General features: G+C 48.7%; 1 protein-coding gene across 1 annotated transcript in view; it reads right to left on the reverse strand.

The window, feature by feature from the left end:
- Positions 1-24,838: 24,838 nt before the first annotated feature.
- Positions 24,839-26,251, reverse strand: part of GLIS3 (GLIS family zinc finger 3) — a 443,619-nt gene continuing 442,206 nt past the window's right edge. Inside the window, exon 11 of the mRNA XM_039230793.1 lies at positions 24,839-25,753. Coding sequence (XP_039086724.1) covers positions 25,617-25,753 — 137 coding nt within the window. The 3' untranslated portion in view covers positions 24,839-25,616. The remainder of the gene's footprint in view (positions 25,754-26,251) is intronic.

Consider the following 26,251-nt stretch of genomic DNA (forward strand, 5'->3'; position numbering starts at 1 on the left):
CCAGGCGCCCCACTAGTCTTTTTGAAAATGGAGATTTATATGGGCTGATAGAAAAAGATGTTCAGGGTGTTCTAAAACCATACGCATAGTATAAACCCACTACTGTTTCAAGAAACTCAAATTATACATCTATGCATCTCCATGTATACCAAACTGTTATTGGCGGTTATCTCATGGGGTGTGACTAATGGCAACCTTTACTTTTTCTGTTATGTATTTTTGCAGTTTTTGGATTTTTTACTCTAAGTATGTATCATTTGGTAAACAAAACATTTGATAAATGCATGAATTGAGCCAACTGAGTAGTCACTAAATCATCCACATAGGTAAGTATTTCCCCTGTTTAGAGGAGGGAAGGTGAGGGCTTGTCCACGTTTAAGGGCATTTTTGCCTCTAAGGCTGAGATACTGAGGTAAAAATTAATGAGTCACTAAAAAAGTACAGTCAGTGGGAGAGGAAAAAAACAGGGAGGTCAGTTTCTCCTGAGAGGCTGGACAGAAGAGGCCCATCACTGGCGAGAGTTGAGGGAGGCCATGGATAATGACAGGGTTCCAGGCAGCTGGAGAGTCTGGGACAAATACCTGATCCCAGATCAGGGTAGGATCTCATAGGCCAAGACACAGTCAGGCGGAGGGATCAAGCCCAGTGCAGTGTGTCCACGAGGCTGGCTGCTAGGCAGAGATTGGGATTCGAGAAGTCTGGGAGGCAGAGCCCTGGGCCAGGCTCAGGTCAGCACCAGGCTTTATTCTCAGGCACAGACAGGCAGCAGGTGACATTGTGCAGTGCTCGTTCCCTTTTTAATGGTAAATATCGCTAACCATTTAGTATTGATGAAAACTATGTTATTAGCTATAGGAATCCTATGTTCCAATACCAAAAAGGGTACAACTAAATGTACAAACACTGAAAGAGAGGCAGTGGGCATGAGGGTGGATGTGGACTTAGTGATTCCTCAGCCAGTGTAGACAAAGAGGGGACCTCAAATGATGCCAGAGGAGACTCTCAGTTGAATGCTTTGGCTTCTGTCAAGTCCGCCTGAGAGAAATGACTTCGGTATTGATGAGGACATCCCACCCCAGGCTTCCCCCTGATTTGCGTTTGTCCTGGGCGTCAGCTATGGGATTTGTGAGGAATCCATCACGCTCTAGCTCTCAAATTCTTAGAGGGTGGTCTGACGTAGGAGAGCAAAGGAAGACCGAGTGCAATGAACCAGTTGGTGTTGTAAACCGTGCTGATGTGTCAAAGTGAGCAACATTGCTTGTTAGCAGCCAGAATGCCTGGCTCGCACTGACCACAGAAGGAGACCCTCTCCGGCTGAGGGGTCCGTCATGTTGTTCTCTTTCCTTCTGTGGAGACTTGACGTTGGTAGCTAGCTCACTCTCCACACTCCCCAGCACACGTGTGGTGTCTGTCCATGCAGGTATCACAAATCACTGATGACGAGGTGTGCGTGCGAAGGCAGGAGTCTAGCAAGGTTGTTTGGGCCAATAAGGGAGTGTTTCCCCTGGAATGATCCTTCAGCGTCCATGTGGATTTCTGGCTGAGTCTTCTTGGTCAGTTCCCACGCTGAAGACATGACTTTGGGGCATTTGCAGAACAACCTGGCACGTACCACATGGGTTGGGTTTTTTTTCCTTCCCCATTTTGTTTTCTTTTGCTTTCCAACACCAAGGCACTCTAAGCCACTAGACACAGCTTCTACCCAATAACCTCATGTGAACAATTTCCAGATGTGCTATTTGTAGTTTGTCCAAGGTACAAAAGTTGCAGAGCAAAGATAGAAATGTCATCTGTCCCTGGAGGCGCTATAACACTCCAGAGTGCAAGCTCGGGAGGGACACTGCCTGGGACTGAATCCTGACTCTATCCCTTGGGCAGGCTTCCTAGCTTCTTTGTGCCTCAGTTTCCTCATCTTTAAAATGGTGATAATTGTAATGCCACCTCATAGGGATGCTGTGAGGATTACATTAATTTTCTTTCTTTCTTTCTTTCTTTCTTTCTTTCTTTCTTTCTTTCTTTCTTTCTTTCTTTCTTTCTTCCTTTCTTCCTTTCTTCCTTTCTTCCTTTCTTCCTTCCTTCCTTCCTTCCTTCCTTCCTTCCTTCCTTCCTTCCTTCCTTCCTTCCTTCCTTCCTTCCTTCCCTCTCTCCCTCCCTCCCTCCCTCCTTCCCTCTCTCTCTCTTTCTTTCTTCCTACAAAAGGGCATGTAGAATAGTGCCTATCATATAGTAAGTGCTGGATAAATGGTAAGCATTGCTATTATTCAAAAACCTTGCTGGCAACTTCTCCAGGACCTCACAAGATGGCAGTAAGTGGATGGATGGCCTTGAGCATTGTGGTGGGATACTCAGCTCTACAGATGGAGAAATGTGGTTGGCACAGTGCAATCCCGGTTAAGTGGGCCTAGGATAATTATCTCCCACAGACTAAACTCACAAACTCAAGGGTTTACTGCCCCTATACCAATGTGTCTGTTTACAGCAAGATTTAGAATGGGACGTGGGAGCACCCAGACATTCATGTCGGCAGATCACTGTATCCTTCCCTAATGTGAAAATCTACCCGGGAAATGGAGCTTTAATTGGTAAGTGCGGAAGTAGAACTGGCAACCTCAAGTGGTGCAGATTTAATGCAGCCATCCCGACTCCAGAAGACAAGAGTGGAGTCACCTGCAAAATGGAGGGCATCTTCCAGTCCTCTGGTCAGGAAACTCTCGCTGGTGACCAGGGTTGACAAATCCGGGCTTACTTTTCTCTGGTCGCACACAGACCATCCCACTGTGACAATATACTTTCCTGGAATTGTGGAGGACGTGAGGGGGCAGGGCGGGGCCAACTTGCTGACACAGCACTTCTGGAACCATACTACAGTCAGACCCTGGGTGCCTCAGAATCTCTTTCTACATTGTGGCTCCAGATGAGTTGCTTCCAAAGTGAACTCGTGCAGGGTGGAGTCTCTGGCCATTGAGTGAGGACGTGAAGCTCTTGGTGTATCACAGGATGGAGAAACGTGCACCTACCTGAATTCTTCTGAAGGCCTGTATGGAGTTGAAGAGTATTTCATAAGCCGCTTGGTTTTGGCGTGTGGGAGGTGGATTTACTCAGGAGGCACCAGATCAGTAAACTGCATTCTAAGAATGTGGTTCTACACACCACAGGTCTTTGAGCTTACAAATTTGGAAGTGAGCACAGGGAGAGGGGTCAGGAGGAGAAGGAGGAGCATCAGGTTCCTTGGAAAACATGGAGGTGGATATGGACAGCAGAAGGTATCTGCCATGGTGGGGGGTGGGCGGGGATTGGCGATGGAAAGTGAGAACCTCCTGTTTTGTTCACTGCAATCTTCAGTGAAGCCTGACCTGCATCAGGTAATGAAGTGTGTGTGTGGCTGTGGAAGCGACTTAGGGCTCAGGGTCCCCCGGGAGTGCCCAAGCCTCTAAGACGATGCCCTGGGGTGGGGGGTGGGGGGTGGGGGGAAGCAGTGGAGTTGAAAGTGCTCTGTTCCTTGAAGCTTGGGCAGAATTCTCCTTGGATTGGCTTTTTCATTCTGCTCTTCCTCTGCTCTCCCATCCTTCCCCTCCCTCCATTCCTCTCTCCTTCCCCCCTCATCCCCTCTCTGAGTCTCCCCCCCACCCAACAGTGTCTTACTGGGCTCTCTATGCACCTGTGGTACCCATCACCCTGCCCGTCTGGAATTCTGCCTATTTTCTGAGCCCTGTTCTCCACCCTTCTCAGTAATTCGGTGAGCTAGGCTTTCCCAAGGATTCCTTTTTTAATCAATTAATTTATGGTGAAGCTAATTAGAATGGATTTCTGTTGTTTGCAGCCAAGAGTTTGCAATGATAAATTCTCATTGTCAAATACCACCACCCCCCCCCCCCCCGGTAATTTACACAAACACAACAGCAACAAGGACTAAGTGAGAAAATCACAGCAGAGAGAAAATTATGGTAACTGTAGGGCAAAGCCAGAGTGACCTTAACACAAAATCCACCTTCTATATTTACCCATGCCTTCTGCTACAGGTGCGTAGCAAATTTGGGTCTAAGTTTCCTAGCAGCCAAAGCAAAGATAGGAACACAATTTGTTATACAATTCTGGGCTCATAACAAAACACCAAAACCCAGTAGCTCTGGCAAGGCATAATTGATACGAATACTTGAGAACTTTCTTCCGCGGGTCCTAAAGAGAGCACGGGAGGAAAAAGGGAACAAAATCCGCAGCAAACACAATTCAGAGCAATCACTTCCATGGATGCTAGCACAGCCCAGTTATCAGGATGGGCTCCGGCTTAATTTAGGAACAGATTTTGTAAGGGTAAGCTTTCCAGCAGCCTTCATTTCACAAGGTGTTCCTCAACTGATTTTTGAAGGGTACTGAGCTGGATTAAATTTCAGATTATACTTTCTGACAAGTACCCAGAGTGCAGCTCTTTAGTGTTTTTTTTTTGCTTAACCATAAATTTCTATTATCAACAGTGGACTGAACTGTGCTTACAGCTAACTTCTTTTTTGGGTGAGCTGTTAAGAATCTGACTGATGTGACATGTTTGGAGGGAAAACCATCCTAGCTATTATGAGAGATGATCAATGAAATACCTATGAACACAGTCAAGTCTTTAAAAAAAAAAATAAGTTAGGGGGGCGCTAGGGTGGCTCAGTTGGTTAAGCATCCAACTCTTGATTTGGGCTCAGGTCACGATCTCACGGTGAGTTTGAACCCTGCGTCAGGCTCCACACTGGCAGTGTGGAACGTGGAACCTGTTTGGGGTTCTCTCTCTCTCTCTCTCTGCCCCTCACCCCACTCACTCGCTCGCTCACTCATTCTGTGCTCACGCACACACACTCTCTCTCAAAATAAATGAATGAACATTAACAAATAAATCAAGTAGGTACACACCCAGTTTCATAGCAGCGCTATTCACAACAGCCAAAAGGTGTTGTGTCCATCCACAGATGAACGGACAAACGACATGTGGTCTCTCCATATGGAAAGTTATTCAGCCTTAGAAAGGAAGGAAATTCTGCCACTTGCTACAACGTGGATGAACCCTGAAGACATTATGCAGAGTGAAATAAACTAGGTACATAAACTATGCATATTGTATGTTTCCTCTTATATGAGCTTCCTAGAGTAGTCAAATTCATGGAGGCAGGAATGAGTGAGTGTTGGGTGGGGACAGAGTTTCAGTTTGGGAAGATGAAAGAGTTCTGGGGACCCATGGTGGTGATAGGTGCAGAAGAATTTGAATGTGCTCAATGCCTCAAAACTGCACACTTTAACATCATTTAAGGGGTACATTTTATGTTATAAATATTTTACTACAACTAAGGGAAAAAAAGAACAGGGAGGGAAACCCAATTTGGAAAACTAAAAAAAAAAAAATGGATGAATGGCCTCAAAGTGTGACATGATAGAGGCTTGCCACAATTTTAACTTGAAAATCTCTAAAAGTAGGTATTGCCAGATGCCTACCTTGGCCATAAAAAAAATCCCCCCAAGTCTCCCAGGTCTGGCATGTCTAATTTTGAGCCATGAAGTGCCCTGGTGAGCCTTCCAAGATAAACTGATTCCAAAACACACACTCGGGTAAATGAATTTATTAGCTTGCTGCTTCCAGTTGTGTCCCATAGCCACCTAAGGACGTGATCTGAATTCCTACAAGCCTGTATAAGTCAAGCCCATTTTGCAGATGAGAAAACCAAGACTCAGAGAGAGCAAATGGCTTCCTTAAAGTCACACTGAGAGTGACTAGTGGATCTTGGATTTGATCCCGCACATATCTGTCCACGCAGACTCATAGGAAGCCCACTGTCTCTTATTACATCGAACGGATCCTTCCCCAGTGCAGGTGTCACCCCCGTCTCCCTGTGCCCGGCTTTAGGGGCTGTTGGTGGCTAGTCCAGGACAGTGGGAAAGGCCTCATTGGTAACTGACACCCTCGGAGCCGATGTAGGGATTAGGACGGACCGCAAATGCCTGGATCTCCTTCACTAGTTCATTTCACTTTATTTCCTCACTAGTAAACATTATGGAAAATCTACTGCGTGTCACACTGGCCTAGAAACGGGGGCTGTGGTGGGGGGCGGGGTTAAAACAATCCACGGAGAAATTACGTGGAGAATCTCTGCTTTCCCACTCTCGGTCCCCCAGCTCTTGAGCACAGAGCCCGCGGTGAACTCGGTTCAGAAAAGCCCTAAGCCGGCCGCCTCTCGCGATTCCCCGGGGAAGTTATTATCCAATGAAGCGGGTTCCACATTCTATCCTGCTCCCCTCCAGCCCTTGCTAATTGCTCCTAATTATATACCTCACGGATCCCTCTTCCCCTGGGGTGTGAGTCCGGAAAACACAGTGTGTTTTGTCTTCTCGTGGGCTAATTAGGACTTGCTGAAGGAAGCAGCCGAGCTTGGAGCCCTCTGATCTTCTAGAAAGGCCTGCCCTCATTTGTCTTCCTCACTGAATTTCCTTGACTCTGTTTGTCTTTCTCTGTTTCGACACCTCAGCGTCATTAGAAGCCAGGTGCAGCCATCCTGCGGTTGGAAGAAAGGGGTCTCTCCCCTCTTTGTTCAGGTGCCTCCTGCGTGGGCAGCCTGAAAGAGTGCGTGCTGAGCTCGCTGACAGCCCTATTTATGCCCTATTTATGCCGCGCTCCCCTTTCTGCATTCCTTCCGAGCAAGCTGCATTTTAAGAAGATTCCGTGGCATTTTTCAAAGTGGAAACTAAGTGGTCTCCACATACTCTTTCTATGTGGAATGTGAGCATCTCTGGATTTTTTCCACCAAGTCTTCTGCCACCCTGGCGGCACGCAATATGTGTTAACTAACAACAAGTATGTATTTCAGCAACTCTTTGATTGATCTCCTCAGTGGTCAGTAGAGGGTAACGGAGTGCTGGTCTGTATCTTCTGGTCGTATCTTGCTTCTGGTCGTATCCGATCTGCTGTTTCCGCAACAATACTGCACATCTCGGTGACGTTGAATTGCTGCGCTGGATGGAATTTGGGGGTTCCGCCCTGGGTGTGTTCTGATGACCTTCAAAGAAACAGTACAGTATCAGGGGCAGAAAAGTCAGGAGCCCAAGGTGCAAGCCCGGATGCCACGACCAAGATCTTCGGCAGAGTTCTGTCCCTTCTCCGCACCTCACGTGTTCCACCTCTGAAAGGAAGAGGTTTTCCTTGATGACATCCTGTCAGTTGTCTTCATTTCATTCCTCATTTGTTCACTTTGAGTTGCAGAGATTTGATGAGTGTTGTGAGCAAACAAAGAGAGGAAAGCTCACGTTGGTCTTTGGTTAGGCTTATTCTCTTCCCAACAAGTGCTTTCCTGGAATCTCCTACTTCAACGCAGCCAACTTCTACAAAAACTGACCGCAAGTGAAAAATCCTTTCTGCCACACGTGGATTTGAGACTTCCCCTCTCCACCCTCCACCTCCAAGACTGTCCTGACCCTCGGTCACTGCCCTTTCTCGTGGGGGGAGTTGGTCTCTGCTCTTTCTCCTCTGGGAATTTATCATATTCCTTCTACACTGTTAATTTTTCTCTACTCAAGAGCCACAAGCTCACTCGCGTTGCTCCGAAGGATCTTTAAAATTCAGAGTAGTATATGAAGGTATAACAGTAAATTCTTACAAGCATTTGATATTAATCACAGGGATCTAGAAATAGACTCCTTTTTTAGAGAAGAAATGTACCTGCTATAATGGCACCACTTGCCTTGGCCTGGAGGTTGCCATTTTGGACAGCAACGTGAGTTTCCTTTCTTCTTGTTTCCTGCCTATGTGAACAAAGAATGCCAGAGACCTTCCCACCCCCTCAGCCAACCCAGTACTCCCTGTTCAGGTGCTTCTGCCAACTAATTAACACCTCCTTCACAAGCTGTAAATTGGACAGCAGGTGCACATGAATGCAGAACCCAGTGGGGAGTCTCATGCTTTCTCTCTACATATATTTCATGAAAGGCAGGAAGTGAAGTCAAGTGGGCTGATGGGAAATTCATTCTGCCAAAATGGCCACCCCCATAATCTTAAACACATTTATGGGCTTCTAACACAAAATAAATTTTGCCTATCTTTGGCGGTTTTTCAAACGTCATCCAAAGGGTTCATGAAGTCCCGCAAAAATTATGGAACACTTTTGGGCAGCCCTTGGGTCGTGCCAGAGGTGTAGGTACTTTGCACACCTACCCTGGGCCCAATGAACATTACCCTTCCAACCCTCCAAGGACCAGAGTCTTGATCCTTAAATCCCTGCCTCCGGTCTCAATCTGTTCCAATCTATCCTTTATTTTGCTGCGGTGTTCTGTCTGTGAGTCAAATAGGATCATGTCACCAGTTTAAAATAGTTTTTTGCTTCTCCAGATCACACAGGATGTATCTTAAACTATTTGTGTCTATCCTAAACTAGGATGTATCTCCTGCTTACTTTCCCTTCTCTCCTGATACCACTCACACCATACACACCAGCCAGACTGAACTGCCATAGCCCCTGCACGGGCAATCTTTTCCCACAGCTCGGCATTCTAGATCTGTGAAAGTCCTGTTCTCACCCCAGAAGCCACAATTCCTACTCTCTCCAAAGGACTCAGAAATAATTTTTCATTGATCTTCAATTCAATCCACTTCAATCCAGTTCTATTCAATTCAACAAAGTCTACTGACCAACTAACTTCTCCACGTCAAACAGTCTGCCATGCTCAGGAAATACAAAGATAAATAAGTCATTAGCTCTCCCTCCCAGGAAAGCTTGTATCTCTTCCAAGGTAGTGGAGTAGAGGAGCGATCAGTAAATAACTGTAATAAACTCTGATGGATCCTTCTAGATGGTATGCCTCAAGGTCTGTGGCAACACAGAATAATTGGTTCTTTAGACATGGTAGCCACGCTCGGGGAGGGCACATGTGTTGGGGAAAAACCTCAGAGCAGAGGCTGACATTGGAATGGATCTACCATATCCTTCTTATCTCTTTGCTTTGGTTTCATGCTTCCTGATGTGTATAGGGCAGCTCTTTGTGTAAATTGGGAGGAAAACAACACAGAGATGGATAAACCAAATCCCATGGAATGGGCCCAGAGTGCTGGGAGTATTAGGTAAAATGGGTACTGGAAGATGTGAAGAAACAAGCTTTGCAATGTGTCAGAAATTGGCTAACTTCCAGGGTGCCTGGGTGGCTCAGCTGGTTAGGCATCCGACTTCGGCTCAGGTCATGATCTCACGGTTCGTGGGTTTGAGCCCCATGTCGGGCTCTGTGCTGACAGCTAGCTCAGAGCCTGGAGCCTGTTTCAGATTCTGTATCTCCCTCTCTCTCTGACCCTCCCCTGCTCACGCTGTCTCTCTCTCTCTCAGAAATAAATAAAAGACATAAAAAAAAAAAAAAAGAAATTGGCTAACTTCCCTTTAAGTAGAATATGTCCTCCTTTCAGAAGGGGAAATCTTTTTGTACACACACGCTATAACAGAGCTATAGCAAACTGCTAAACATCGTCTGGTATGCGTGCAAGCAAAACTCTAGAGGTTTGCAATTTACTGCTGAAAGTTTCAATCAAAATTTCCGAAAGTTCTCGACTTCTAGGTAATATGTGAAATAATAGAATAGGCAGGGGGCTAAACAGAATCAGGAAATATTCGAGCCTTCACTGTCTCCTTCCCGAGAGGCCGTGATAACCTTAACCAGGAACACCCTCTGTGTGAGGTTGGCCAGTGTCTTTACATGTGTGCATGTTGGGCTGTATGGTGATGCATACTTCCTGATTTAGGTGCCAGTCTTTGTAATCGGTTTTCAGAGTGTGGTCCCTGATAAGGAGCAGCAGCATGAACTGGGAGCTGGAGAGAAATGCAGAAGCCCAGGCCGTTCCCAGGACAGACCCACTGAGTCAGACGGGGTGTTTTCTCAGGGTCCTCAAATAACTCAAATACACATTAAAGTCTGACAAGCACTGTGTTACCTCGTTCGAACTTCACAGTATCTCCATGGGGCTCTCAACGCTCAGCGTCAGGCTACAAGTACACAGGAGATGCCTGATTGCCCTGGGTCGTGCATGTATCATGTCTGTAAGTGTAATGGTGATGGGGCACCCGGGTTGCATTTACTGCTTCCCCTCCCCCCAGCACATATGTATACCACACCCATTTTGAGAAGTCAGTTAATAGAAAAAAATGTTTTCCCCATGAAAACTTCTCCCCTGACTCCCTCACCACACACACACACACACACACACACACACACACACACACACACATACACACACACTCGTTACCAACTTCTAAACAGCAATTATAAAGCCAGTAGGCAGGCCAGGAGGGGACATTTGCCAAATGAGCACCTGATCTGTCTTGGAAGAATAAAGAGGAGCTTCAATTACGTACATAGAGTGTAGCGAGAAGGAAGTCTAGTTAGCTCCTCCTGGCCCGTTGGTGGTGGTTGTTTTTCTTTTAAATGTTTCCCTATCTGGGGCGCCTGGGTGGCTCAGTCGGTTAAGCGACCGACTTCGGCTCAGGTCATGATCTCATGGTTCATGGGTTCAAGCCCCATGTCGGGCTCTGTGCTGACAGCTCGGAGCCTGGAGCTGCTTCAGATTCTGTGTCTCCTTGTCTCTCTGCCCCTCCCCTGCTCACACTCTGTCTGTTTCCGTCTCTCAAAAATAAATAAATGTTAAAAAAATTTTAAAAAGCATCCCTCTATCCGTGGAATGGAGCAGCCAAACCACCTCTAGTCCCACTAAACAGGAGAGAAACAGGGGCACCAGCGACCCTCCCCCTTCTTCCTCTGTCCACTGATGCTTGCTCTCCAGACGGCACTTAGGTAATGCACATAGAAGGTGGACAGCTCCAAATTCCATGCCCACCTTCTCAAAATCTCACTCACTAGCTTTTCTTCTTGAAGCAGTTTTATTTATGTCTCAAGCGGAGAGCTGAATGCCAAGGAACTACGGGAAGAAGCGGCTTGGCCTGTCAGTAGTCGGTGAAGTCAGGGATTTGATAAGCATCGTGTTGGTTAAGGTCCAACATGCGTTAGTTATTCATATATGGTAATCCTGGAGCTGGGCTCCTCCTGATGTTCCAGTGATGGTTCTGCTGTTCAGAGAGGCCCCACTGGGTAGGCTTCTGTGGACCTTTTAGAGCTATGCCAGGGTCACAGAGACCCCTCTCTGCCCCCCTGCCTTATTTCCCCCTCACTCATCTGGGGAACCTGGCTCGGGAATATAGGAAGAAGAGCTAGGCGCCACTGGTCAGACCGGGCATGGGTACCTGGGCCAGGATGGGAACCTCAGAAGCTCTTCTTTGTGGATTACAAGTCCAGATTGATAGGATATATATCCATATGTCTAGCTCTACATGTACATATCCATCTATATTTATCTGCTTATCTATATGTAGAGAGAGACTGACTGGCTGGTGTACTCTCTTTTCTTTCTTTATGCTGGTAAAGCATAAGCCTTGGAATGTGGGAGGGGCATCATATGCTAGCTCCGTGGCTCAGAGGCTCAGAGAAGCAGAGGCTGCATAGATAGAAGAATAGAACAGCCAGGCCAAAACGAGTAGAGATGAAAGATGGGGGGGGGGGGGGAAGAGAGACAGAGAGACAGAGAGACACAGAGAGAGAGAGAGAGAGAGAGAATGCCAGAGCTGAGAGTGGTACCTGCTTACATTTGTACCCTATGTTTTTTTCTTTTTAAAAAAAATTTATTTATTTTTGAAAGAGAAAGAGAGAGAGACAGAGAGAGAGACAGAGAGAGAGAGAGCACAAGCAGGGGAGGGGCAGGGACAGAGAGAGAGGGAGACACGGAATCCACAGCAGGCCCCAGGCTCTGAGCTGTGAGCCCAGAGCCCAACATGGGACTCGAACTCAGTAACGCATTGTAAGATCACGACCTGAGCTGAAGTGGGACACTTAACTGCCCGAGCCACCCAGGCGCCCCTCTACCTGTGTGTTCTCAGTAACTCTCCCTTCCCGACTTAAGCAAACTCAGGCTGGCTTTACTACAGTGTAGACAACAGACTTGCTGCTCCCCGCCCCCTGGCCATGTGGAATTGCTCTTTCCCCTTCTGGAGCTTGGCTTTAACCACCCCCCACCCCGGCTTTGCTCTGTCTGCACCAGTCCTGAGCTCACAGCCCAGAGAAAGCGAGGCAGAGAGAGGAAGATGTGGTATCGTGTGCCCTGGGCAGCTACGGCCACATAGTGCCCGCACGGTCCCTGTGGGCCCCACACGTCAGGATGGCACGTCCTACTCCCTGGAACTTCCTGGATCCATCTTCCTGGTGAATCATTAGTAGTACTGACTGCCAAGTGGACTCACTGCAGCTGCAAAGTCCTGTATGGCCGGCGGGGGGGAGGGGGGGCGGGGGGCTGGGGGGGGCATTAGGGGTGGGGAGGGGCAACAGTTTCATGGCAAACTTTTCAATGAACGTAGCTGGGCTGAGGAGGGAGGTGACCCAAGAGGAATGTCAATCATGGATCCTGGAGAAAACTCGGAGAGAGGAAGCCAAGTGGGAGCACCAAAGCCTAGCCGAGCTGCACAGGTCCTCTGCCCCGACTTCTTAAATTTTATAGGCGGGGAAGGGAAAGCAACTTTTATAAGGGCCAGCCATGTGACAAGCACGTGAGTCCTCCAAGAACCCTGTCATTTGGGTATGATCCTTATTGAACAGATGAGGAAACTGAGGTTCATAGTGGTCCAGTAATTCGCATCAGTGGTGAAGATGGAGTGGATTCCGAAGCCCTCTCACTCCTAAGCTCGAGCTGCGTCAGAAGTGACTTGGCCACAGTCACCCGATGAGAGCCCGGTCTGGTCTTAGGCTCCCAGACCAGCGCCTTCTGCATCTCACTGCCTCCGCCACGGTGCAGTCTGAATGGCTGAAGCAGCGCCAATCTCCCACAGAGCCCGGCTGGCCAGGCTGAGCTCTGCAAAGAGAGTGGAGCGAGAGCCCAGGATTTCCCACAGCAGCTGGCCTCTGCCGTGGGCCATGTGCAAGTCTGCCTGCTGACGGCTCAATGCAGACAAGTCAAGTTTCAACTAGGGATGAGGCCCTAGAAAGGCTAGGGGCCGAGGAAAAGTGACCGTAGGCAAACAGAAGAGCCTACGCTTGTGCTGGTTAGTCCACTTAGTGGCCTTGGACAGGCCTGCATCTTGGCTCCTTTGCAGCATCACAGGCGCCTAGACCAGAAAGCGTTCAGTGGCCGAGCTGCGATTCCGTAGGCAACCACGGGGACCTGGAGCCAAAGGAGCTTCTCCCCTCATGGGCCCTTGGTCTCACACATCAACTCTTTCAGGGGATAGGAACTTAGCCCTTTGAAAGCCTAGGCAGAAGTGAGCACAGGGTACCTGCCAAGGGGAAGAGAAGATGACATGGGGTCGATGAGAGAAGACCAGCTGGGCAGCCGGACTCCACAGATGTGCCCGCAGCACCCCAGAGATGCTGTTAGCGTCATGTGCCACGCAGATGTGCAGGAGGCAAGGGGCACCCCTAAACCACTCTTCGGCATTACGGGTCATGCCGCATACACGGGCCACACAAGGGACTGAGGCGTGCACACGTTCCATGTACCATCCACGGAGACATGGTCCACACATGCTCAATGTGAAGGGCACAGCCAAGTCAGGAAGCCCTCGGAATAGAAAGAACGATGCATCGTTTTGTTCTGAAAAGTCTTAGATGATAACAAATGTTTGCATTGTATACCATTTGCTCTCTGGCGCCCATCACAGGATCTTTTGGGTCCTGATGCTGAGACACACTGCACAGAGTCTATAGGGGCCGAGATTCTCCACTGTGCACTTTCTCTCCTGGTACTTTGTGGAGTGCTGCTGGCTCCAAGCTCGAGGAATCCTCCCAGGTTCGCCTCCACCATGTAACGGCCCCGCGACAAGACTGTGGGTCTTAGACAGAGGCTCATGAATTCAGAGATCTAAATATTTAAAAATCCCAAAACAAGCTAGAAAGGCTATTAACTAAAGTCTATTCTCTCCTCTTAACAAGTGTGCTTCCGTCACCAGCTGGAGGCCGGGTGTGCGTTAGAATGATCAGAGAGTTCGTGGATTTCTGGGCCAGGACTCAGTAGGTTCAGGAGAACCAGGCGGGCCTCCTGCCCGTTCGCTCCGCGCTCCCCTTCTCTTCCAACCCTTGGCTCCATCTTCAGCCATGAGATGGCTTCAGGCTCACGTTGGCCAGCTCGGTCTCTGTGTCTAGCTCCAGACTTGGGCCGTGTCCACAATCCCACAAACAGCTACTGCCTGGGCAGCCCTCAGGCCTAGAAGTGCACACCAGAGACCTGGGCCCCTCTTGGGAGGCTGGACTTGAGGAGAAATCTGTGCTGGCCCGGGAGCAGCCCGGGACCACCCCGACGGGGGGTTCTGAGGCCACAGATACCTGGGGTGGGTCTAGAAGGGAAGGCCAGCAGGCTTCCGGTGCTGGTGTGAGTGCCTCGCTCTGCGGGGAGGGGGGTGTGCGGGGAGGGGGGCTGGTGGAGAGGGCACAGGGCTGACACAGGAGGACCTCTTACCCGCTTTTAAAGACAGCTCTTGGCTCAGTCAGTTAAGCGTCCGACCCTGGGTTTCGGCTCAGGTCGTGATCTCACAGTTCGTGGTTTCAAGCCCCATGTTGGGCTCTGCACTGACAGCGTGGAGCCTGCTTGGGATTCTTTCTCCATCTCTTTCTTCCCCTTCCCTGCTCACTCTGTCTGTCTCTCGAGATAAATAAATAAACTAAAAAAAAATTAAAGACAGTTCTTCTCTTTTCTAACGGCCCCAGGAAGATGCCAAAGGGACACCTGTGCGTGCTCCAGGTTGCTCTGAGTTTCAGATAAAGACAGACTTTTGCAGGCAGTGGCATCAGAGGATTTATGACTTGCTTGTGCTCTCACCTAGCTCACTTCCTTCCTGCTCCATGTGCTGGTCTCAGGACCATGGTCTGTGCTGTGCTATCGTCACAAGTGACCACTCCGTGCTGGTTGCGTAATCAGCTATGTTTAGGGGATGGCAACGTTCTTTAGCAAGGACGTCACCTGTGCCCAGGCCAGATAATCTACATGCTTGTCCCGCTGCCTGTGAGATAAGCATGACTATTCCTGCTGGAGAAGAAGAAACAGACCCAGAGTAGCATTGTTTAGGTGCTTACTTACGATGCTGTGAAGTGTGTAAGTGGCAGAGAACAACCTGATACCAAAGTCCGCGACCTTCCTCGATGCCCTCCCAGGATGTGAGGAAAAGCATCCTCTGCTTCCTCATCCTCTGCTCCCCAGTGGGGAGTAGGCTAGCCTTGAGAGAAAATACATACGATCCTGAAATCCCAGTGACTCTGTGTGTGTGTGTGTGTGTGTGTGTGTGTGTGTGTGTGTGTATGAGAGAGAGAGAGCAAGCTAGCAGGGGAAGGACTGAGTCAGGAGTCCATTTTCAAAAGTGTATGTGAGTGCACCTCTCCCGTGCCCTCTTCATGGCAAACTACAAAACATACTGACGGGGGACCTGTGTTCCCTCCAATGCCCCATGTGGTGGGCACAGAAGTACCCTGCCCCCGTGCACTGCCACAAGGTCTGTGCTGGGCTGACCACATTAACTTCTCTGGAGTCTCTGGATGGACTTCAGCCAATGAAAAACCAAGACAGCGACAGCCGAGTCACAGTCCCCTCAGGGTGACATTGTCCAGTGAACTTCTTGCACTCCCAACTCTGTCTCGGCATCTGCTTCCTGGAGGACACAACCCTCACTACTCATAGCCTCATTCTTCACAGACAACCAGACTGAAACAGCAGCCTGCTAGAATATCACAGCATAAGAGCAGGGATGACCGTGTGTGTCTGTGTTATCCCCAGCACCCAGAACAGTTGCCAGCATATAGTGTGGGGTGTGGAGCTCAGGAAACAAGTGTTAAATGAAGGAACGAAATCCATATCTCTGCATTTGCTCTATGCTGGGATCGGCTGGGTCTGTACTAGTGCTGCTTTATCCATCTTCTAATGCACTCGCTACCCCCTCCTTCAGCTACACCAACATCCAGGCACCTTCCTTCCTCCTTCCTTTATCTCTGACTCAGTTCCTGAGATTTTATGCCAGCACAGGGCTCCATGGGCTCAGAGCCACCTTCCGTAGTTGCTCCAAACCACCTGCCCTCTTCCCTTTGGATCCCCTCTCCCTCTGCCTTCTCAGCCGCCAGGCGCCATGTCCACTGTCAGGGACTCTACACTAACCTGTCCCAGAGCCATGCTCCCAACGTGTGTCCTGAAGAGAGCTTACCAAGCACGGTGCTTGCTTTGTAAATTGTCTCCTAGGTATCAGGCACCCTCTAAGTTGTCCTGTTTACATTATCTTTTTTTTATTGTGCTAAAATATATGTAACATAGGGGTGCTGGGTGGCTCAGTTGGGTGAGCCCAACGCTTGATTTCAGCTCAGGTCATGATCTCATGGTTCATGGGTTCAAGCCCCGCATCGAAAAAAAAAACCTTAAAAGGTAATAAATATGTTAACATAAAATTTACCATTTTAACTGTTTTTAAGTGTACAGTTTAGTGACATTAAGTACATTTGCTCTCACACCATATACAGAAATAAATTCAAAATGGATTAAAGACCTAAATGTGAGATCTGAAATCATAAAACTCCTGGAAGAAAAACATGGGCAGCAATCTCTTTGACATCAGCCATAGAAATTTTTCTAGATATCTCTCCTCAGGCGAAGGAAACAAAAGCAAAACCAAACTACTGGGACTCCACCAAAGTAAAAAGCTTTTTCACACAGTGAACACAACCATCAACCAAACAAAAAGACAACCTACTGAATGGGAGAAGATGTTCACAAATGATATATCTGGCAAGAGGGTAATATCCAAAATATATAAAAAATGTATACAGCTCAACACCAAAAGAATAGATAATCTGATTAAAAAATGGTCAGAGGACCTAAATAGACATTTTTTTTCTAAAGACACACAGATGGCCAAGAGACACATGTATTTGTGTCATCGGGGAAGTAAAAAAACAAACAAACAAACAAACAAACAATGAGACACCACCTTATGCCTGTCAGAATGACTAGAATAAAAAAGACAAGAAACAACAAGTGTTGGTGAGGATATGATGAAGAAGGAACGCCCATGCACTGTTGGCGGGAATGTAAACTGATACAGCCACTATGGTAAATAGTATGGAGGTTCCTTAAAAAATTAAAAATATGTTCCAATAATTCCATTACTGGCTATTTACCTCCTCCCAAACAAAAATACTAATTCAAAAAGATATATGCACCCTCTATTTACTGAAGCATTATTGACAATAGCCAAGATGTGGAAGCAACCCAAGTGTCCATCACCAGATGAATGGATAAAGAAGATGCACTATATATAGACAATGGAATGTTACTCAGGCTTTACAAAGATCTTGCCATTTGTCACAACATGGATGGACCTATAGGGTATTATGCTAAATGAAATCCATCATATGGAGAAAGACAAATACCATTTGATTTCACTTCTATGTGGAATCAAAATAAAAACAAATGAACAAACAAAACCCAGAAATAGACCCATAAAGACAGAGAACAGATTGATGTTGCTAGAGAGAAGGGGTGAGGGAATGGACAGAAAGGGTAAAGGGGAGAGGGAGATCCAGGCTTCCAGTTATGGAATGAAAAAGTCGCAGGGATGAAAGGCATGGCATAGGGAATAGGGCCAGTAGTATCGTGACAGCAGGGAATAGAGTCAGTAGTATCGTGACAGCAGGTATGGAGACGGATGTCTGCTACACTTGTGCTGAGCGTAGTATAAACACAGACATGTTGAAGTAGTGCGTGTGGCACCTGAAATGAATGCCACATTGTGGCATCTGTACGTCAGTAAAAAAGCACAGTCACAATGCTGTACAACCATCATTACTTAACGTTTCCATCATGTCAAACAGAAACTCGGGACCCACTGAAGGAAAAGTCCCCCTTCCCCTCTTCCCCAGTCTTTGGTAAGCTCTATTCTTTCTGTCTCTACGATTTGGCCTGTTCTAGGTACCTCACACATGTATAGTATTGGTCCTTGTGTGTCTGGCTCATTTTACCGACCTTGAGGTTTTCAAGGTCCACCCACGTGGTGGTACATCAGAATCTCCTTCCTAAGGCTGAATAATATTCTGCTGTGTGTGCAGGCCACGTTTTGTTCATCCATCCATTAGCTGATGGGTATTTATGTTGTTCCTACATTTTGGTTACTGGGAGGAACACTACTAGGAAGCCTGGTGTGTAAATATCCATTTTTAGTCTGTTTTCAAGTCTTTTGAGTGTAATAGTGGAATTCTGGATCATATGGTAACTGTGTTTTTAAGTTCTTGAGGGCCCCCCAAACTGGTTTCCGCAATGCTAACGGGTATTCCATGCTCAGCAGACTTTATCCTCCAACTCTTTCTTGAGGAGCCACAATGTACTTCAGCATAGTAAAGGCTCTGACAGGTCCTGCAGTAAAGAAATCTAAGTAGCTTAGACCCACCATTCTCCTAACCAATCTGACAGTGGAACTCTTTCGTTGCAGAGTAACTGGCAAACATACCGTCCTCTGCTGGTTTGGGAACCAGTTCTCTGGGCTCAGCAGGTGGACGTAGTTAAGAGCTGGGGCTCCGGGTCAACACAGAATCAATCAGAGCCCAGAGACAGGGTCCCCTCCAACTCTCTAGCTGGCCTATCGGGCCACCCTGGCAAGTTCGTTTCCTTCTCCTGGGGCCCTGTACATGCTCCACTGTCTGCCTGGTGTACCTTTCCTCTGCCTCTCTGCTTCTGGAAGATTAACCTGGCCTTTAGGATTAGCTTAGGCACCCACCTCTCCTGCTTAGCTCTTAGGAAACTGTGGCCCTGTGGAAGGGCTGCCCCCTCCACTGTATCAAGGGACACACTGAGTTTGCAAAAACCACCACGTGGAGAGTTTATTAAAAATGCAGGTGCCTCCATCTCACCCTAAAAATTCCCACTCAAGTAGCTCTGGAGTGCGCTTTGTTAACAAGCACCCCAGGCGATGTTCTTGGGCAGATGGTTCTTGGGATGTGCCCGTTGTTAGTTCCTTGAGGCCCAGAGCCACTTCAGCCTCTGTTTCTTGTACACAATAAATGGTGAATGAGCAAACGAACGAAGAGCGTGTGCACGCGTGCATGGACAAAACAGCCTGTTTTCCTCTTCCGTGAAAAGATGAAGTTGGAATAGATGTTCTCTAGCTGTCTCTTCGTTCCACTTCTCTTTATAAGGTTCAGGTTATTTTGCCCAAGAAGATTTTATCAGAACCGCGCACAGCACACGAGCCCAAGCACGTGGAACCGCCAGGGAGATCCGCGAAGAGGGTTCAGTCTGCGTGAACGCTTAGCAAATGACACAGGACTCACGAGTAACTGTGCTTTTGAAATTGTTGACTTTAGCATAAGCCAGGGATCCACAGGGTGCCAGGGGCTCCTGTCCCTGTGGATTCAGCTTCATCCTGTCTAAGAGCAGGTAGGTGAGAGGCAGCACTGGCAGAGCTGAGAACCCCTAAGTGTGAGGGTTACAGAGGGAGGCATATGGGGCGCCAGGGCCCGGGGCAGGTGCTGGGTGCTGAGTGGCCTGCTTGCTGCTCGGAGGACCGTAGCCCTGGCAGGGCCCCCGAGCCGAATGTTCCCACCATTCCTTGGTGGAGCCTTTGGATGTGAAGCCCCAACTCTCCTCTCCCTGTGGACCTTGCGGGTTTTGAGAGGCAGCTCTGGCTTCGAGTAAGAACTACGGCCTGAGAAAAACGAAGTCTCCCGTTGTTTCTAACCTCTCAGCGTTTCAGAGGAAAAGGTTGGCTATGACTGCCAACAGCCAGCAAATATTTGGTTAGCTTGGAAAGAATGGGTGCTCGTTTTCCAATTCCCACAGACTTCTGTGTGCCCAGTTCCTTTTATTAAAAGCTTCAAATCCAGAGATAAAGTCGGCTGGCGCTCCAAGCGCTGAGCATTCATCTGTCTCCCGGGGAGCAGGACCCAGAATCTAAACGAAGAAAAGCTTCATCAATAGAATTCATGAATTTCCTCCAGGAACAGGACCCCACGGAGCAGAACGACCAGCAGGGGGTCCTAATTGCGGTTTTCTTTGCGTAGATGTTCATGGGAAGTGCTGGGGAACGCTCCTTCAGTCCACTAGGGTCGGCAAGCTATGGCCCACGGGACAAATCCTGCCCGCTGCCTGTTTTGTGTGTTTCTGTACGGCCCGTGAATCAAGAATGTTTTTTTTTTTAATTTTTCTTTCATTTTTAAATAGTTGAAATGAATCGTAAGAAGAGAAACATTTCATGACATCTGAAAGTTGTGCGACATTCCAATTTGTGTCCAGAAATACAGTTTCATTAGAACGCTGCCACACCCGTTTGTTGGCGTGTTGCCTGTGGCTGCTTTCGAGTGATGGCACTGAGGAGCTGACGCTGAGACCAGTATCTAAAATATGTTCTCTGTGGCCACTTGCAGAAAAAGGGTGCGTACCCTTGGGTCGGGAGGCAAGACCCGACTATCAGGAGTATTTACACTTAAGGCTATAAAACATATATGCACAGTTAAAGAATTATAAAGCAGACACCTGTGTACCCTAACAAGAGCGTCAGAAAAGAAAATATTGCTGGTCAGCACCCCAGAAGTCTGTGTGTCCTTTCTTCCTGACCAGAGTTAATCAGTACCTGGACCCTTATGCGAATGGATATCTTCTTTGTTGTTTCATATTTCCACCACCTGAGATCTGCAAGTCAATCACGCTATGATGAGAGGAGAACGCCGTTCTTTTCTTGTCTGTCTTGCGTCTTTCTCTCAGCCTGGTTTGGAAGACTCAGCTCCGAGTCTGTGTGTGTAGTTCCGTTAACTGCCTTTGCTGCGTGGCATTTCGCTATATTGTGTTAGCAAAGTTGATCTATTCATTTGACTGTTGATGGACAGTTGGGGCATTTCCAGTTTGGGGCCATTGTGAATCGCATTGCTATGAACGTCCTGTATCTGAACCATCACTGACTTATGCAAGAGAGTCTCCCTCGAGAGGGCGGAACTGCTGGATCGCGGCTCATGCGCACCGTCAGCTCCACCAGGGAACGCCAAACCATTCCCCCAAGACACTGGACCAAATCGCGCTCCCACCAGCTGCCTCCTTATTTCAGGAGCAGAGAGGGTCTCTGAGTCTTGTCACTTGGCACCATTTCCATCTTCAAAACCTGAACCACAGTCCCTTGGGGAGCCAGACAGGGTGCGTGAGAGCCATCGTCTCTTCTGCTGGGTACCTTACGTCTTATAAATGTAGCAAGAAAACAGTCAGTTTTCCAGTCATGATCCTTGAGAGAACATGAACTCTTTTCGGCCTTGGCTGTACAGGTCAGCCAGGTGTGAGAATGCCCTGACCACCCCCCGACCCCCACCGCTCCGACTCCCATGATGGGAGCTGAGGAAGGAAGTGCATCACAGCCAAGGGGTCAGGCGGTCTTCCAAAGCCTGTGGCGTGGACGTGGACGGGGCAGGGGGTCAGGGGGAAGCAGGGAATGGTAACTGCCCTTTTCTCCTCTGGGAGAAGGGAGGGCTTCAGAGGTGGGGGTATCAGCTCAAGGGAAGCAGATGCTTGTGTCTTTTTCTGCAGGGTTTTAGGAAACCGGGGCGGAACAGGGCTGATCCCCAGTGGCCAGGGCGCCGTAACCCCCTCACCTGAGGGACCAAGCACTCAGCGGCATTTCTGAAGCGTGATGTCGCGTTACACTGAACAGGCACACATAAGCCCCGAGCCCCAGCACATTTATCCAGTTTGGGAAGCAGATTAATAGAATAACCAATAAAACATGTATAAAAGCTTTAATTAAATCTGATGAAATAAAACTTCATGTTTTATTTATGGACACTCCCAACATGTAAAGGATTCAGGGACACATTCATTTTTACTGCCATTTCGTCTTCATATCTATAATTAAATCCAGGCTACAGCTCTGGCCCAAAGCAATGCGGCATTTTAAAGCCGGCCTTGGACTCGCCCTCCCCCACCCCCATCTGCTTTTAATTATAATTACCATCCCAATAAAGGAAGGGAGGCTTACGGTCAAACAAAACAAAATAATAAAACAAACAAACAAAAAGGTTGTTACCATTGTGTTTTAAAAGGACATGCTGGAGGCGGATTTCAGGCAGGTGGGTGTACCTCTATTTCCAGTTTTATTCTGTACCAAGTGCACAATCCCTTCATTTTACTTTTGACATTAAAAAAAAAAAAAGGACTTCATGAAACAAGACAAAATAACTTATGATTATACGAAACATAACTGTGACAAATCACAAAACTATACATATTAATAGAAAAAAAGTGTACCTAATTCTTTAAAAGATTTATGACAATAAGCACCAGATGTGTGCCCCTAAAGTAAAATCGGCCCCATATCCAGTATGATAGATGCAGTTCGTTTCTCTACGTGAGTGTATAGAACAATGTACAAGAGTCTGTGTGATTTATGGAAAACAGATTTCCACTTTTCCCCCCCAAAGTGCTTTATGTCAGCAACATTACACAGGATGTTCCGCTCTCTGCACAAAATAAATCTCTTCTTTTTTTTTTTTTTTTTTTTTTTTCCATTGCAAAAAAAAAAAAAAAAAAAGGAACGAAAAGTGCCATTTAAAATGCTGCTATAAAACGACATGGTCAAAACAGTCAAATAAAATACCAAATAATTGAAATGGACATTTATTTCCCAATACGTGGAGGCACCTGGGAAGTCCAGGCTCTCGGGCAGACAGGGGAGGCGAACGCCCACCTGCTGTGGTTTACTCATGTGCTCGAAGCCGCTGGTGGGCTAAACAGGACAGAAGCGTGAACAGTGTTCTATCAGCGGGTCCCCTGAAGGCCTCCGTCCACTTCAGAGTCACCTGTGCAATTTGGGGGAGACACGGTTGAAGGGAGACACCCCACAGGACCAGGAGACACTCAAATAATATTTAACGGCCGATCAGAGGCTAAATTACAACTGACGTTTCGAAGTGGTCCCTTCAGGGAATTAAGACAATGCAGCAAATGAAATGTCTCTAAGCAGACTGATTTTTTTTTTTTAATGTAATAGGAGAATTAGCTTTGGGCTGTGTGTATTTTCACGAGCAACAGTTTTTGTTTTTGTTTGTTTTTGTTCCCCAAAAAAAGGGGAACGACAATCTCCATTCAGATGTGTATGAAAATGGTTACATATCGAGACCACAAAGGCCAGGAAATGGAAGGGCATGGATTTTTCGAAGTTTCTGCTTTCGCTGGCTACGGACACAATGACGAATGCAGATATAAATCTCGCGCAACGCTGGAAGCAAGAGAGGGACAGATTTTAAGGTCAGGTGAGACTCTGGAATCTAAGGACAGCCTGTGTCATCTACAAGGGGCCCGAATGTGTCGTGCCCCGAGGCCCTCACTCAAACCCACGGCAACTGGGATACACGTGATGGGAATGTGAAGGGACAGCCGACCTTGCAGGCCACACTGGGCCCAGATTCAGCCTCTGGCTTCGCCCTTCCCCCCTCTGCACCCCCCGCCCCTGCAAATTACAGAAAAGCCACGAGGCCTGGCCGAGACCACTGCATTAACATCCCTGCTTTTTGTCATCTTTTTCCTCCCTCATTGCACAAATGCAGTATGTTCTGAGCTCCCCACGCAGGCTTCAGTATTCGAGAATGGCCACGCTGTCTCTCCAAAGACACCAGAGCTTTACCTTCCTTTGTAGGGTGTGACAAAGGACACGCAACGGATGGCAGTTAGCACGCATGTGTCCTAGGTTAGGCCAAGTGCCGTAACCCAGCAAGTCTGCAGGGAGGGAGGAGGCCCGGGGGCTCATCTGGAAGGGAGGCCCTCCTTGTAAAGCAGAGCACATCTTTGTGAAGTGGGTAACTGAGCCCTTTCGCGGGCCTGGACCCCTACACGGTGGCCTTTCTCAGATCAGAGCCCACTAGTCGGCTGACCCGCGCGCGGCTGAGTCCCCTCGCCCTGCGTGCTGGGATCCAGTCCGCGTCAGGGAGCGCAAGCCACCTCGCAGCCCCACTGGAAGGACCGGTCCGTCCAGCTAACCGGTTAACTCTTCCGGAAGACGGTCCCCATCCCAGCGGGCACACTGCATTGTTCCATTTGTGTTCAGAACACATACTTAAGGAGAGAGAAAAGAAACGTGATAGTTCTGGAATGCCGGGGTTTACCGGGGGTCTCTGGGGCTTGGCTCATTTTGGGGGCCTACGCGCACGACTTAACGATCTTTTTTAACAGCTTTGTAAATGCGTCGCGGAGAACGGCTTCCTATTCAGGTCTGCTATCAAATGACGAAGCTCTGTGGAAACCCCAGGCCCTCAAACAAGAGTTTCAGGGAAAAAGTGAACTTCTGAGGCCCGATCCTTCCCTTCCCCACCCCCGCCTCCCCGGGCAGACCTTGCCAGGAGCGCTGGTCAGGCAGTGGCCGTGCGCGAGTGGGGACAGAGACAGGAGGAAGGTGACGAGAGCAGGGAGGGAGAGGAGAGTACGGGGGAGGGACAGACAGACGGATGAGTGGACATCCTGACGGAGGCAAGCAGAGGCTGTGCAAAATAACTGGACATCGGGCCCCTCTCGTTTGGTTTTCTGGGAAAACCCAGGATCTCAACCCAGTGTGTCCCTGGCCCCACGTCTTCTGGCACAACCCTGGGCGCGGCGCTTCCAGAGTGGAGGCGAAGGGTCCACCAGTCAAGTGATCTTTTCTGCTGAACAAGGTCTTTGAGGGGGAGTCGCCTCCAACAGTCAGCCCACCAGGGTTTCTGCTACGGCACTGGAGGGGGGTGGGTGCACCCCATTTCCCTCAGGCGGCTTTTGCTCAGTGCGAAACTACCACTCCGGGGGCGGCTCGCCGGCGCTGCACGGTGGGCCCAGGTGGAGCACCGGCTGGGGCAAAAATGGATGTAGCTGGGCTGATTAAGATAATTTTTTCCATCCAAAGAAGAGACCTCTAAATATTTCTTTTCCTTTAAAAGTAGGTGTAAATAACAAGTCTTTAGCATAAAAGAACTAAGATAAGTTGCTGGAATATAAAACAGGTTGTAGTGCCTTTCAAGGGACTGTGCTTATAGAACTTCATCTTGCTTCTGGGAGAAATACTGAAAAGCGATCGGTTAGCGCAGGGGGAGGAAGAGCGGAGACGCAGCCAGCTCGCTGGGGTGCCGGGGAAGGGCTCCTCTGAGAGCTGAGCCCGAGCGGAGCTTTGGGTGCAGAATTCCCTCGTCTGGTCCTCAGGGCCAGCAGGGAGGACGCGCACGGGGAGAGGCAGTTCTCGGTGCTTCGGGCAACCTGGGTTTTCCTTCCCTCCTTGGAGTTTGGTGCCGGGTGATCCCCAAACTACAATTCCACGTGTGCGTCATTTCAACGGTGTCCTTTGAGGGCTGACAGCTGGAAGGAACAGGTGTCCAGTAGAGTGACTCTAAATTCCCTTTGAAGAGACCGTCCAGCAGCTCACCAGCAAAGCCAGAGAGAAAGAGCAGCAACCGCACAAGGCCCCGGAAAGGCCGGCCCTGACCGGTCCTGCCTGTGACTTTGCAGGGCCCGCGGACGTGGCTGAAGTCCTTTCCATGCAGTCAGTGAGGGTGTGAAAGTACAAGGTGGCGAGCAACACAAAGGTTCCGGAGGCCAGTGGTAGTGGAGGCCAAGCGAGCTTTTAGCTTTCGGTATAGACAGAGGAGAGCTGGCTAGGACAGCGGTCCACAGCGCTGAACTGCAAGAATGTGGCGTCTTCAGGCCCGCCGCGCAGAGACTCCCCGAAGAGGCTGGAGGAGCCTGACGGCAAATCATACACTGGAAGAGAAACAGCAGAAGTCAACAATCCCGCCTGTCTACGCACCCGCCGCGTGTGCCCTGTGGCCAATGCTGAGCAGCGGTCCCGGGCGAGGCCCTTCAGCGGCTCTGTGTCCTCAGGGACCTCGGTGGGGAAGGAGGCTGTCTTGCAGGCCCATGGCCAAGGTAAGTCTCGGCAGAAAACATGGGCTGAGTACTAATAAAAGTCAAGTGTTCTAGGGAAGCGTGAAGGTGGCCTCAAAAAGGAGATCATCACAGCTGAGTCATAAAGAAAGATGGGAGTCTTACAGATGGAGAGATAAAGAGAACATTCTAGAAGGAGGAAACAGAGCACAAAGACAGAGAGCAAGGGGCTGTGGGGCCACATGCATTGGCAGCCCATGTAGGGAGACAAGTGTGAGGTCAGGCCTGGAGAGTCTGACCAGGCCTATCTTGGGGGGCCATGACTGCCTCGCCGAGAGGAGACTTTATTCTTTAGGCAACTGGAGACTAAAGTAT

This window comes from Hyaena hyaena, unplaced genomic scaffold (genome assembly GCF_003009895.1).
Source record: "Hyaena hyaena isolate Hyena2069 unplaced genomic scaffold, ASM300989v1 scaffold_51, whole genome shotgun sequence".
In the NCBI taxonomy this organism is placed as follows: Eukaryota; Metazoa; Chordata; class Mammalia; order Carnivora; family Hyaenidae; genus Hyaena; species Hyaena hyaena.